Raw genomic sequence first — 15413 nt, 5'->3', positions numbered from 1 at the left:
GGGGTGCTTGGCTTCACTGGAGAGGTGCTATAAGGTTACATTGTGCGCTCCTTCCTGATAACACAACCACACATACCCAGATATAAGTTATTGACATGCAACATTCAGGTCATGGCCACTCTCCGCAAAAAACATGCGTTATACGCATAACTTAAGTGTTGTCATGTTCAGATTGCATGTCTCCAGGGGACACACTTGGCTGCGGTGGAATTAGCAAAGCTGCGTAAGAGATGGGGAGGTCAGATACATGGCACCTACTACTCCGCATATACCAGGGGTATGCTCATATGGCAGGGGCCCGGGGGGGTCCCCATCAGGTGACTGCGAGCAAAGTGGACCTAAAGGGTCACTTTGTCATCTTTGAGGGGCAGCTAGATGGTAGCTCAAAAAATATAATGTCCTTTAATGCACCTAACACAGACCTGTCTGGCTCCCTGGAGCGTATGACCCCTTTGCTGTTGCAGAATCCACAGACCCTGTGTATATGAAGGGGTGACTTCAGTTGTGTCCTGGACATGAGTGTGGATCGCTTGCCACCCCTGCTATGCAGAGCTGCGCGTGTGGTGGCTTTACATTTCTTTCAGCGTTGGGTGCAGGATATACAGGCTCAGGATTTGTGGCAAGCGCGTAACCCGTCAGGCATGGAGTACTGTTTCTACTCCCCGGTGCACATTTGCACATGCATCTGGACTTGTTTTTCTGTACTAGTGGGCTGGTGGCAACAGTCACTGACATGGAGTATCTGGCCTGCTCTGTCTCGGACCACAACCCTCTCAAGTTGCAATGGGACAGGAGTAAGGCCAAGATCCCTATGTGGAGGCTTCAGCCGAAAGCACTCCATGACGCACCCTTCAGGGACACAGTTGGTGGTCAAATTACAGATTAGTTTGTGGATAATGAGGGGTCGACCCAGTCATGGCTGGTACAGTGGGAGACCTTCAAGATTTTGACTAGGGGAAAATGCATAGCCAGCCACTTTGTGGGCAGTGCGGCAGACTCTACACACAGGTATCACACACACACTGAACCTTATATGTGGCGGCAGAAAGCTGTCTTGCCCTCAAATCCAGACAGGGCTGTGAAGCTGGGTGTCTTGCTCCGCAGGCATGCAGAACGTTCGTCCCGCCTAGGGTTGCTGGCATGGCTGTTGCGTGAGATGATACCACAAAGTCCCATAGCGGTGATAGCTCGTTCTGACGGGTTCGAGGTTACATCCCAGGCTACCATCAATGGTTTCCTCACCAAATATTACGCCACACTATATTTGCTGTCCCCTGAACAGCCCGCTCACCAGCTGCTGGCATATCTCCATGATATACTGATTCCCTGCATCAATCCGCTGCAGCACAGCAAGCTGGATGATGACCTATGGATGGAGGAAATTCGGCAGGCCGTAGTACAGTTGCTGCGTAATAAGACCCCAGGTACGGACGGGTGGCTAGTTGAATTTTATTCTGCTTATATCACTCACTTGAATCCCAAATGGGAAGATGTAATTGTAGTGCTGCCTAAACCTGGTTGTGACACCATGGATGGGAAATTGTATAGGCATCTCTTTCTCCTAAACCTGGACTGTAAGACACCGGGGAAGATCCTCACATATAGGTTGATGCTGCTGAAGGGGATCCTGGTTCACTCAGACCAGAATGGGTTTATTCCAGACAGGAGTACGTTCTTGAATAACAGGCGCCAGATTGGTCTTATGGGTGATGCCTCCAGCCTTCTTTCAGACTTCTTGGGAGTGTCACTTGGCCTAGAAAAGGCTTTTGATACGTTGGAGTGGCCATTCCTTCTGGCTGTCCTCGCAAAACTGGAGGAGGGCCCTGGGTATCACCCATCGGCCAGAGTGAAAACAGGCGGGACCATATTGAATAGATTCCATATTGGCAGGGAGACCCAGCAGGGCTGTCCCCTGTGCCCATTCCTATTTGTGTTGGCTCTGTAGCCACTGGCATGCTTACTCCACACCAGGGCAACTGAGTGGGGGATTCGGACGATGGGTCGTTGGCAAAAGGCCTACTTATATGCTGATGATGCCCTGGTGTATTTACAGGATGCAGCAGAGACTGCCTATGCTTGAGGATCTGTTGGATTCCTTTGGGAGTTTTTCAGCCCTTTATATCAATTAGACCAAGTTCTGCTTTTTCCCTATGAGATGGGTGCTGCCTGCCGGGCATCCAGAGGTCCCTCCGGCTTTGCTTGCCTGGTAATATAACTTGTTTAGGTACTGGAGAGGGTAGGTGTACCATGCAGAGTCTGATTTGCTGGAGGGTAAACTGGCCGGGGTGTTAAACTCAAGCTACGCCTCTCTAGCGTTCTGGATCTTCTTCCCTGTCTCCCCGGTGGAGAGGGTTTCGATTGCGAAGATGCTGATCTTGACATGGCTACTGTACTTTTTTATGGCATTCCCAGTGGTCTGCCGCTCCCCGGTCATTTTTCATATATTACACAGCCTTCTTTCGGACCTCATTTGGGGGAGTGGAAGGAGATGGGTGGCGTTACATGAAGTGCTGTGCCCTATAATGCAGGGGGTTGGTCTCTGAGCTCCCACTGCGAGTTGTATTGGGCGGTGACACAGCTACAGTGGCTGATGAAATGATTGGGTGAGGGCCCCAATAATGGAAGGCATGAATTGGAGGATGTGTTTGGTGATACTCCTCTCACGACTTGGCTTCCCCAAATCAAATGTTCTGGGAAGACTTCTACCAGTAAGACATATCAACTAAATTGAAAAGTTTTTGGAGCTTGTGTGAGATTGAAAGGTTTTCTTCCCATTCTCTTCAGTTACAGTCTTCCTTCCCTAAATCTGGCAAGTTCCTCTTTATATTTGACCAGAGCCAAAAAGGACCAGCCAAATAAAATGAAAAAATTGCCCTTTCAGTTTGTGCTACATTTTGCCATAAAATGGTCAGCCATCCTTTCTCAATAGGAGACTTGATGTACTGACCAGACGAGAGATGGCTGCATTCTGAGCTGCAGTTGCTTTTCTACACTTAGGCAAGACTCTAACATGAAGATCGTTTCACACTGTCACGTAGCCTTGATGTGAGTGAAGCAATATCAGTTGTCCCAATTTGAAGGAGCACTGCCTTCTTCCCTGATCAGCCACAGTGCGTTGCTTGATTGTGACAACCTTTTGCAAGGCTGAATCCACCTTGCAAAATGCAGGTAACCATGCCACACTATGTTATGTTATGTTATTATAATTTATAGCGCGCACGGATACTCTTGAGTGTCCCGGCGCGTAGCCATAGGTAAGATGGAGACTGAGAAGGAGAGAGACAGAACAAATTAAACAAACAAGTGTGTCTTCAGTTTCCGTTTGAACAGTACTGTAGCCTGGATGCTACAGTACCTTTTTATTATCTTTTTATTTTATGGTACCTTTTTATTTAAAGTGTTTTTTTTCCCTTTATCCACCGATTCAAACTACGTGTTCACCCCAAAGCACACTTTGGTTACTTTGTAAAACATGTACCTAGTTCTGGGACGTACGGAAGCAGTTGAGAAATACCCAAGGGTCACTCAAATGTTGAGAGCAAAATCTTCCTCATATGAAAGCTGGGGTATCTACCATTCAATTTATTTGTGACCACCATTAAATTGAAGGAACTTCGGCCTACTCCCTCAAATTATTTGCAGTGAACCCGAAGCATCAGCCTACATTGGCTGTAATTATATTGTTTTATATTGTTAGAGAAAAATGGATGGTGGAACCTTCTTTAGAAATGCACCTAACCAAAATAACCACAATAGTAATTTTCCCTTTATATTTTACAAAGGGATCTGTGTGCACACCGATAGTCACCCACCATCACAGTGATAGTTCCATACAGAACTTTAAGATAATTAAATTTGTAAGCACTGGTGCACATGTGCACCAGGTTTTATATTGTATTGTACTGTAGCATTTAGATAGCGTTTCATATCCCTGACTAGGCAACACATTTCTCCCATTTGCTTTGGGTTCCCTTTCGCAGTGAATTAATAATAGGCATTGGATGTGGTTTGGCCCATTTGGGAGGTGTTGGGTGAGGTGTGTGAAGTTGTAAGACTCGCTTTGAACCTGGTGCAGCGCACACTGCACAATAGTATGTTTCCAGGGAGGTTAGCTGTGTTTGTTATCCCCAAGGCATGTGGAGGGTTACATCTCTCCTGCTCTTTTGTTACCCTAAAGAGGTGGAGAAGAATATGAAGCTAATCCTTTTGTGAGGACCTTTGCATTTTAAGCTAGGAGATAATGAAATTGCTCTGCCTGACAATTCAATGCACCACTTGAAAATTAACAGCTTTCTTCTTATCTGTTTTCACAAAAGCTTTCTTTCTGTTTGCACACTGTAAAATACAGAAATACTGTTGTTCCCTATAAAGAAGTCAGGTATATGAAATGGGCAATAACTGCCTTATAACGTTAACCCCCGCAGGATTGCGTGCCCTCTTTTAAATAATGCTTTACTTCTGGCTAACACAGTACTTTTAAGCCTCATACAAATTACACAGATACATCTGCTATGGGTGTTTATTGCTAGGGATTTTAGTTTGGTGTAGCAGGATGTGCTGGGATGGGATATTTATACCGTATTTCTTTTTCCTTTGCAGTGGGAACATGTGTTCTTTCTTGTGCTGATAGGCACATTCTGTCTCTCTTTGATATTCCTCTACTTTTGGGGTGAAGCACAGAATGACTACAATGATTTTGACTGGTAAGTGTCATAAAAACCCTCATCAAAATGCCCCTTATAGCTTACAAATCTGTTTATTTTATCCATAATAAATTAATTGACTTTCCTGGTGGCGCAGTGGAAGGCGATACCTCCTTCTTTCTAGTATGAAATAATAAGGGGTTCTTTCTTTTACATAACTGTGTTGTATGCCATGCTTTCTTCTAATTAACCAAAAAACCAGAACATTGCATAAGAAAAAATGAAATTGCTCCATGTAAAATTCCTGATGAAGGTGGTGACAGAAGACCTTAACAAGCCGAAATGCCACTTTGACTGTTTTGCATCTTATCAGCTAGCAAATGCATAAGCTACTTGGGTGTACTGAAACAAACTGTTTTACCTCTTCACATGTCACCATGCAATGTGTAATCATGCTATTTAAAACTGTCTGACTTCAAGTGCCAAGATTGGGTTTGTTCATATCATTGTATACGCATGTTATTCTTTACAAGGTCCACCTGAATGTCTAGTTAATAATTGATCTTGATGACTACAACATTTTTCCTCATGTAGTGGTTTTGTTTTATATATAGTGTGGGTTAGCACTAGTAATTCACTGATCTTTGTGCATGCACTGTATCTCTTTTCTTTACATTTCCAAAACAGTACTTTATATTTAATCCAGTTACATGCTCCTGCATACTCTCTACTGAAAACAGAATCCAGCACCAACCATAAACAATTACTAAGAACTTACTTTCATTGTACATTTAAAAAACATACAAATACAATAACTTTGATGTTTCAAGTGATAGAACTTCCTTGTTTTATGTCATCCTAAATGATGCTTCTAACTGATAATAGAAAACAAAAATAACCTATTGGCTTCCCCCCACAAGAACAAATAAAATATGGTTCACTTAGAACTAGATTGGAATCACCTGTTTGAAAAATAGATTATAAAGGCAACTCTGAAACATACCTTTGCTTACTTAAATCTTTAAAAAAACACAGATACACTTACTCTGCAATTTTAAATTTAAGTGTATGGTGTAAAGTGCCCCCAGCTGTATGTGATTAGGGTATAGGAAGCTAGCAAGTAGTCCTGTGATCATATAGAGGCAAGAGGCTAAAAGCCTAGTGCCTTTATAAGGCAATACAACTCCAATATAACACATAAGGCTTATATTTAAACTCTTGCAGATTTTGCCAGCATTTTGTAAAGCGCACAGCTACCTCCGGAGAGGGGTCCCGGCGCTGGGGGCAGTCGGGAAGATTAAGCGAGCTATTGCCCAGAGTCATATTGTGCTGGGCTAACCTGCCACCGGCGCCAGGAATCGAACTGTGGTCCGATGTCAGGCACCCTGGCCGCTGCGCCACACCTCGTCTACTGCATCATACAAGGGTCAATCTACTGGACGTTTGTTGTGCTGTTGCTGGAGTAGGACTTCCCCCCTCCTCAGGCATTCCCCTGCGTCTCAAATTGAAGATGTTGCTGCTTCAGCGCTCAATCGTGCCTTGAAACTCTTACAGCACGCGACTCGCGCAGATTCGTGCCCAGACGAAGACCGGGCCAAGAAAGGGCCCATCTGCACTCAGCGGAGTCTGGGCCCACTCTCTTGGCTCTGTTTTTATTGCTCATATAACCCCAGACTCCTTCCAGCTGGAATAGCCAGGTAAACTTTTTTTTCTGCTGGGCCGCTTAATTTGTTTGTGGGCTGTGTACACATTAAAATGGGAACGAGAAAAGCTAACCATTTTCATGAGGCCAAAGGAGACCCCAGCTCAAGCTATAGGTCCATCACAAACGACCTAACTTGTGTTATGGGGGCAATTTATTCTGAAAGTAGCCTGGTGGAGGGCAAGATTGAGGAAGCCAGGAGGCAATCGATTAATGCAGATGCCACAACTATCGCTAATCCCCCTCCCCCAGTTTGGATAACATCTGAAAGCAAAGAGGGGATTGGTGTTGACTAAATACAGGATACAATTGTGTCAATAAACCCTGTGTTAGACACGAGAGGCAATGTACCATTGATCCATCTTTCCCCCTTATTTCCCCACCAGTGAAGTAGAAAAAGAGGGTATATGCTGAAACCAGAAAGGCCTTGGGGTCTGTAAAGCACTGCCCTATAACCAGGGCCACTGGTATTATGCAATAGTGCGTTTGTGGCGATTTTCGCATATTTGTAAATTTTGCCACTTAATCCACAATTTGCTGCTTAATCTGGAGAGGTTAACAAAAAAATGTTCTTTCTAGCTCCAACGGTTCCAAAGTTAGTAAAAATGCAGCGGCATGTGTTGCAGCGGATTGGAAGGCCCTTTGTAAAGGTTGACTGGTCACCTTTATGTAGCTTATTGCTATTTCTGGGTGTTGAACTGGCACAAATTAGGTACAACTAACACCCTAGCTCTGTTAACAAGCTTAGAAATGTCATATTAATGAAGTAATACTATCACAAAATGTGCTGCATAATTTGCACAACCCTGCCGCACAATTTTACTCTCCTCTGCTGCATGATTCTAGTGCTTTGCCTATAACCAAGAAAAGGGAGACAAGAAGTGTTGCATCGAAGCAAATGAGAACCTCAAATAATATGGATATTATTAACTTTCAAGACATGGAATCAGGGATCCTGGATCATTGCACTAAGCACTTTAAGCTGAAGGATTTGTTAACTGATTTTTATCCTCCTTTCACAAGAGAATTTCAGACCTGGAGGTTGCTCTAGAGATCATAATTACGCCCACCCAACATGAGGGGTGGAGAGATCTTAATTCTGTGCAGTTTATACCAATCGTACCACAAGAGCTTACTGACCGACATGCAGGGGACAGTACAAAATTGACAGCCCAACAACCGAAGAGGGCCCAAACGTCAGAAGCAAGACCAGAAGCCCTCTCTTGTAATAGTATGCCCCGTAAATCTGGTAGGTCCAGTACAGTCTACTCACAGATACCCCCAGAGTGTACACCTTATCTAATTATCTTAAAGGACATCCCAGTGCTACGACCCCAAAGAGAAGAGGATCACGCAGCTCTGAAATATAAAACAATCTTTTGGTTGAAAAAAAAACTCAGGGTGGTCGCAGGATCTAAAGAAGGATGTTCTGTTTCTTAGGCAGACTACCTGGCTGGGTAGTCTTCCTAAAGATACCCCAGGGGACTGTTTGATTATTAACTTTAAGACCCCTCCAGTTGTTGAATTGCTCCATCAGCGCTTTACCCAGATGATATTGGCTCAGAGTAAAATCAAGGCTTTACCCCTGTAGTGTAGTTCCTATTTTCCCAATAGGCCCTGCGCATTGGAATAACATAAACAGCAGTGTAGACGTAGGACTGCCGTCTTCTAGGTCTCTACTGACTATGTTAGACTTAATTTAGGTTTGCGCCAGCTAGCTCAGAGGTCACTGGAAACTTTCTTGACTGAATAGGAAGTGATCAGCTTCCCTGGCTCAGACAAGAAGGGATTCAGCTTCCGACAACCGCATTAACATGACAACTTTGCTCCTCAGAATAAGAGTCAATCTCTAGAGTCGTGTGAAACAATAGACAGCTATTTCACTCAGTCAGTTGTGCAGATTTAATTTCACCAGGATGCAGAGAATAGAGAGACGGGCGTTTTCAATAAAAGATATTATTTATTGAGCAGTCTTCCTTCTCATGCAAGAGAAATGAATTGCCACAATTGCAAGACTTGTTATTATGAAAAGTGCGTACAGTAAAAGGAGTATTACGAAATAATACTGTAAAAGCATTGATATGGTTTCTTAGCCATAAGATAGTTAAAATGAATAAAATATATACATTCATATATACATTGGCTAACGACCTCAACTGGTGCTTCTAACTACGCCTACCCCAGTGTACCTGACCTAAGCCAAATACAAGGGAGGGAGTAAGTAGCAGTTTAAGTTAAGTTGGTTTTGCCAAGAGTTTGTTTCAAGAATTCTCTCTAAGGGTTTAGTCAGCACCGTACCTCTGGAATAGAATGCAGGAGGTCTGGTATCTCCTCTCAGGACCCGATATCCCAGTCACCCGCAAGGGTAGGCTGGAAATGCCGGAGCTGGATTTTCTCGGCAGGAGAAAAGACAGCGTCTTTCTCAGCGCGTCAAGGAGGAGGGGCAGCGTCCGTGGGCTTCTCGCATCTGCTGGGCTCTGCAAGGGGACAGCTGATCTGCTCCAGTATTCACCACCACCGTGTGCTTGCTTAAGGCAACGTTGGTATATTTATACCTGAAAGGTGCCGAGTTTGACGTACGTTTTTGGACATAAGACGTCAATAAAGATGTCACTAAGAACTGGTAGTTCTTACAGTGCTCGCATGAGTTCTATTACTAATCAAAACAAAGCAAGCGGGGCTTTCCCAGGTTGCTGGGGGTTTGAGATGTCGAAAGAACTCGGTGTGCTATCTAGGAATCTAAGGAAGTGGCTTCTGCTGTGTCATGGACTGTTATGAACTGCAGAGACGAGTTACTGAAATATGGCTCTGATCGTTATGCCATTATAGGGATATGTATTGATTATAGCCGTATAGGGGCATGAGGTCACAATATTGATCGGGGTCCTAGATTAAACGCAACACCCACTCCACGAATTTATGTCCATCAAATTACTAAAAACTAAAGCAATAAGAAGCACGTGTATTCCTACCCACCAAAATACATTTTGCATTTGAAATGGTGTATATGAAATACATGGAAATGAATTGGTACTGTACGTTATCAAGCTTCGTAATCATTCAAAAACATTGCATATGTAATTATTTGAACGATTCTGAGAAGAATTACACATGAAAAAGTCTCTAAATACAGAAAAGAAGGGCAAGACTATTTCATCACATATAAATACAATTGCTGTAAAATGTGCTAGAGGCTAAGGTAACATTTTGTCTCTAGATCTACTAAAAATAGAAGCTCTGTTCTTTATGAATGGTTCTACTTTAAGCAAAGGACGTGTGCCAGAAAAAAAGTAAATATTTTGGAAAAATTAATTTCATGGTGAGCAGGGAAAAAATAGTTCAAAAACGCTTTTCAGTAGATTTTTGTTTATCAAAGCTGAAGGCCGAATTCAGAGTTCATGGGAACGCTGTGTGCCGGAATATTTTTCCAAAAAGTTATTGTTTCTGTTCAGGGGAGAACATCATTTCAGACAGGCTCGCAAAGAATTGGTCTACATATTCAGGTGACAGTTCGACCAAGTTCGATAATGCTGTAACTTGGCAGTTGTGAGAATGATTGCTATCATCGATTTCAGGATCAGCAATGCGTACAGATGGTCGTACCTGGGTGATGTTGCTTTCATTTCTTGCTTCACTGCCACCACCTAGTCGTAGTGCAGGAGCCTCAACGAATGCCGTCATCAGGATTGGTAACCGCTGGGTACAACACGATGCGTGAGCCGTTACTGGACTTAGCAAAGTATCGACGTCCATTGGTATTGCTGATGGTAGTGCAAGACAGGTGTCTAACACACATTCCTCTCCGCATAGCATACATCGAAGCACAGGTAAGATGCAGGTCTGCCATATAGGTCTGAATGAAAGAAACCAGGTCATATTCAGATCTCGTAGCCGGGCTATCCCAAGGACTTTAGTTATGCGGTCCCGGTAGCGTATTGCTAGGATCGTTTCTTCCATCCGTGCCGGAGTTATGTCTGCGGTTTGGTTTGCCATATCGGAGCAGGAGAGTCAAAAATAAAATACCTGCTACGAGTCCCAAAAGTAGTGGTACGCCGCCAAAAATCGAATGTACAAAATTTGGAAAGATACCCAGGACCGCTTCAAATGGTGTCAACAGTCCCGAAAAAACTGTCTTAAATACATTCGAGATACCACTGGCATTCGACATATTTAGGATTTAGCTGAGAATCTCTGTGAAATGCACCGGGCAATTTGTTGATAAAAGTGTATGTATCTCTGCCGCCGTCCTTGCAACTTGGAGATCATACGTCTCTTTTGATGACGAGATGGGCACTGTTGTCTGCAAAAGTACAGACTTCATTCTGCTTAAAGTATCAATTCGTATAGAAGAGATATTCAAACTAGGCCAAATCGGAGCCACTGAGTCTCCAGGGCCGTTCGGATACAATGCTTGCATACAGCAAGTGACCATGTAACTCACGCTTAAGAGATATGCTTTCCCTGGCACCAAGCCACAACAGCTGTGATCCGTTATTAGAACGTAACTCCTGTTAGAAAGTTGCCTAAAGAATGGCACTATTTGTGCTGCAGGTGTGCCATGCTGGTGGCATGAAAGGTTGTTTGAAGTACCCTCACAGGCCCCATGTAAGTTAATACCTTGGCACAAAAGTATACCGCTTAGTGAATGTTTACACTCATTACCACTAAGAAATACATTTTTGTTGTTGTCACTATAACATGTGTGTGTATAAGGTAATTTCCATGATGACTTAATGTATCCTTTACCCAACTTTTCATACTGGCCTGCCGGTATATACTCAAGGCAATTTTTAAATTGGAAAGTTGTTATCGGAATTGTGATAATCCCGTGTATTATCCATTCAATGACAGGTCTTTCTGACATTGTCAATGGTAATCTCTCAAGTTTTTCGATGCTCAGGATTGTATAGTCTGCTCCTTTCTGTGCCAAACTGATTTGTTTATCAGTAAGGTTAAAGATGGAAAACAATGACGTTGTGTTGATTAAACGCCATGGCACATAGCCCGAACGGAGATTTTGCAACGTCCAGCCTAGCTGTACAATAGAACATAATTGGGAATGTTGTAACATTAGCAAGTCCTGGTCTATTATATCAATAGCAGATGATACAATACTGTCCAGGGAATATATTCTGGAGGACAGAGTCATTAACCCATTGTCCACAACAGAAAGTGATTTTTCCAAATTAATACGATCAATTTCTCGTATTTTCTCGGCAGTTTCAATTTGAGTTTCTTTCCAAGCCTCGTTGTATGCCGCATATATGCTGGCCGCTATGAAACGTTTTTGACGCTGTTTGCGTGGTCCCATAACGAAATCGCGCAAGTCAGCACCATCTTTAAGTAAAGGCAAGTGTTGCTTAATTTGTGCCAATGTGGATGTTTGTAGCCATTTAAGGCAGAGTTTCCCTACACTGTATGTTGTTACTATCCCTGGATGTTGTCTCTGGGAGTATCTAGGGTCTGGTCTGGACATTTTTAACCCCTGTATTTTGTTCAGGAATCTATCTTGACAGTTATTCGTGTCTGTAGGCCAGATTAACCACTTTTTCCAATCAGGATGTGTTGTGTTTTCATTCAAAATTTGGGATACGTCTAATTCAATATCTGTGGTTGCATTATCAGGTATTGGCTTTGGAATAGACGGTTTGTTAAGGTCTTTAATCTTGGCTAGTCCAAGACAGGTTGTTTGTTGAATTGTGTCATTCAAGAACATTATTTGTTCTGGGATCATGCAGGCTCGAAATAATGCTTCTAGGCCTTGTACCTGCCAATCTTTTGTACCCCAGATGGTTTTTGTTTCAATGTTATTTTTCCAGAAATCAAAACCAAATGTAATCATTTTTTTATAAAATGCTTCTGAATATATCAATTTAGTATTTGTCAGCATGGTTTTCGTCCCTGTTTTATCCAACAGTTTATAATAAAATGTTTCTGCATTACTCGTGTTAAACCCTGAGAAGTATTGGAATTTCTCATAGAATGTTTTTGAACTGCTTTTAGGTGGAGTAGCACAATGTTCCCATTGGTTATATTTAAAAACATTTCTAGGTTGAGCAGATTTATGTAAATAGTGGTCTGCGTAATGTGAAAAACAGTACATCTGTTCATAATTAGATGAACCTTGTAAATAATCATGTTCTGTAAATTTTGCTGACAACACTAAATCCGACATCATATCATTTATACTTTTAAAGTCCCAATCATCAGAGAATGTACTTGGTTTTACAAAGTCACTTAATGAAACCTTAAACTGGTGAGGATATTTCAAGATCTCGACCAGGCCATATATTTCATAGTCTGTCTTGTCCCAAACTACCCCGCCGGGTATTGGAATGGCTGTGACATTTACTTATGATAGTTCTCTTTTCTCGACGTGAGATGATTTGTGAGGTTTCAGAACTAAGTTGATGTTCTGACTTGCTCTGTCCATTGAACTGTATTTTCCCTCAATGAATGTTCCCAAACAAAGTACCATGATGAGCCAAAGCAGGAGGAAAAATACACCTAGCCCAATCCAAAATTCTAACCATGGTGAAATAAGATAGGTTTCTTTGAGTTGATGAAAGAGTTCTGTTGCTTTTTCTCTAAAAATCTTTGTTTCTGGCATCACTTCAGGGTCGCTTTGATCTTCAGAAAAGTTGTCGAAATTGATGAAGTAGCCAGATGCAGTTCTGTCGATTGTTGGAATTGTTTTTCCCATTTGGCTTTCATTAGCACATTCTGATGTCACATCATTGTAGACTGGTGTTTCATGACGAACTGTTTCAATTTGTGTTTCACGAGGCACAAGTTCCATGGCATTTCTGCATAGTCCTTTTTTATTCACTGCAGGTTTATCAAATGTGATTAGTCTTTCAGTTTGAACCTCTTGGATACCTGCAAATTTGGGTATTCTGTTACTTCGTGGGAGTCCACCAGGCCTGCTATTGATTGTAGGCCACATGATTGTGGTTTTACCAGGTCGATTGATACAACTCTGTTCTCTTTTTTACCAACAAGGGGCGGTAGTACTACTGATCTTGTTCCGTTGATCGCTAAGACAGGTACTGCTTTTCTGTAAGAAGGCCCAAATTCCTTCTTCACCGCTATTTTCTCTCTGACCAGATCCCCAATCTTTGGAATCCAGACAGGTCTTGCTGGGGCAGGTGGTGTGTCTTCCGTGGTGGTTGGCTGCTGTTTTAACTTTATGTTGCTCAGGGCTTTTCTTGTTTCATTTAAGTCCTGTAAAACAGCCAAACGATCTTTGATGTCAAAGTCTTTATTCTTATCTTCTACCACTGAAGCAAGACTATCTAAGTCCTGAACATGCATTCTACTTCCGAACAATAGTTCGTACAGGCTGAAACCTTTTAGAGAATTTCTTGGCAAGTTGTTAAGACTACGTTGGACACTTATTAAATGTTTGACCCACCCATCACCCGAACCTAATACCTTTGCTGTTATAGATTGCTTTATGTCTCGTTTTTTTCTTTCGACTACGCTATTTCCCTCAGGATGGAAGGGACAAGAGAATCGCAATCCAATGCCCATGCTGGTCATGGCCTCCTTATAAGCTCGAGAGCTAAAAGCAGGACCCTGGTCAGAATGAAGCATGGCAATTGCGTATGTGCCGATAAAGACTCGCAAATCTTTTATAACAGTTCTGGCGTCAGCCGAGCGCTGGGGCCACATTTTTAAAGTGAATGTAGTCTTAAACAATTAATAGGACGCTGGATTGCATGTGTAGATAGCTCTATGCTACCTTCATAAATGGCCATGGCTTTACTCCGCTTGACTCGTTACTGCGGTCTCTGTCGCAGTCTGGACAGCTCTTTACAAATTTATAATGGTGCAGGCTCATCCCCGGCCACCAGTATACTGATTGTAATTCGGTCAGAGATTCCTTCATCTGTTTGTGCCTTGGACCTTCACCCATGTGTGCGTCTGCTATTAACAACTTTCTCCGATTCGTGTTTGGAATTACCCTATCCCCCACTCCAGGGATTCGAGCAAAAGGAACGGAGTTTGCATCAATTACATATGTATAATTGAGTGGATAGTTCACAGGTAATGCTGCACAGTTGTCTTTTGAATACGTTTTTACTGCCAGCATGGTTTCCCCGTCTATGTATTTTTCTGAACGCTTTTTTGTGGCTACGAAAGCCGGTTTAGTTGCTTCCGCTACGGCTGTATTAGCCAATGAATTCCCTGCAACGTGAACGCCATCACGTTGATGACTCAGAGTGTGTATCACGTGAGTCTTTTGTAGTTCTTTCTGTAAAAGAACTACTTGTTTCCAAAGCATTTTATGCTTGATTGTGGCACCTGTATCATCTTTGTAATCATTTTGAACCCTGCAAATCATTATTGTAAGAATTGACGCAAAAATGCAAATCGCACACGATTAGTGTCGGGAATTCACGTTCGGCATTTTCAAGCGCCATCTTTAAAGATCTGATTTCTGCTCGCTGAGCCGAACATTTTCTCAGTATTTCAGTTTTTGTTACTTTTGGTCTGAATTTACTGCAGAGCCAACGACCTTTAACAATCGCGCAGGCTGCATCGTAGGATTTATCTTCTACATTGTAATGCTGTACAAATCTGTCTGTATAGATTATACAGGAGTACTGTTCTAGGGGCAGAATTTCGATTGGCAGAGGATATTCTTTTTCATATTTTAAATCATTCAGTTTTTTCATGTGCGGGGCGAAATAGTATTTCACGTCTTCTGCAGCAAGAGAATTTTCCCACTGTATCCATTTCGGATCCAGTGACACTGTAGGCAGGTTTACTGGGCTGAATAGTGCCTCGAAGGCGGATTCTGCTGTGAGAACAGTGATCCTTTTGCCTTGTGCTAGAGCTCGTTCTTTCGCTATAGCAGTTTGCACTGCATTCACAGTATTTTCTGTGAGACTGAATGTTCTTTCTGCTTGTGTGTTCAAATGTGTTTTGTAAGCCATTGGTACCGTTTCTCCCTCATTAGAGGTTAGGTACGTGAATCCGCATCTTCCTGGGATGACCCGGATTACAAGGTTGCGTATATTGTCACGTGTTTCTAATTTTGTTTTTGCTAACATGTCTGTTTG

The 15413-nt window shown here is 42.6% G+C and overlaps 1 protein-coding gene across 3 annotated transcripts in view; it reads left to right on the top strand.

The window, feature by feature from the left end:
* GDPD4 (glycerophosphodiester phosphodiesterase domain containing 4) overlaps window positions 1-15413 on the top strand; it is a 356500-nt gene that overhangs the window by 142611 nt on the left and 198476 nt on the right. For all 3 annotated transcript variants that reach the window (XM_086933889.1, XM_086933891.1, XM_086933888.1), the window contains exon 3: window positions 4600-4703. In XM_086933889.1, coding sequence (XP_086790015.1) covers window positions 4600-4703 — 104 coding nt within the window. The remainder of the gene's footprint in view (window positions 1-4599; window positions 4704-15413) is intronic.

Source organism: Lissotriton vulgaris, chromosome 8 (assembly GCF_964263255.1).
Source record: "Lissotriton vulgaris chromosome 8, aLisVul1.2, whole genome shotgun sequence".
Lineage (NCBI taxonomy): Eukaryota > Metazoa > Chordata > Amphibia > Caudata > Salamandridae > Lissotriton > Lissotriton vulgaris.
This window is presented reverse-complemented; position numbering and strand designations above follow the sequence as displayed.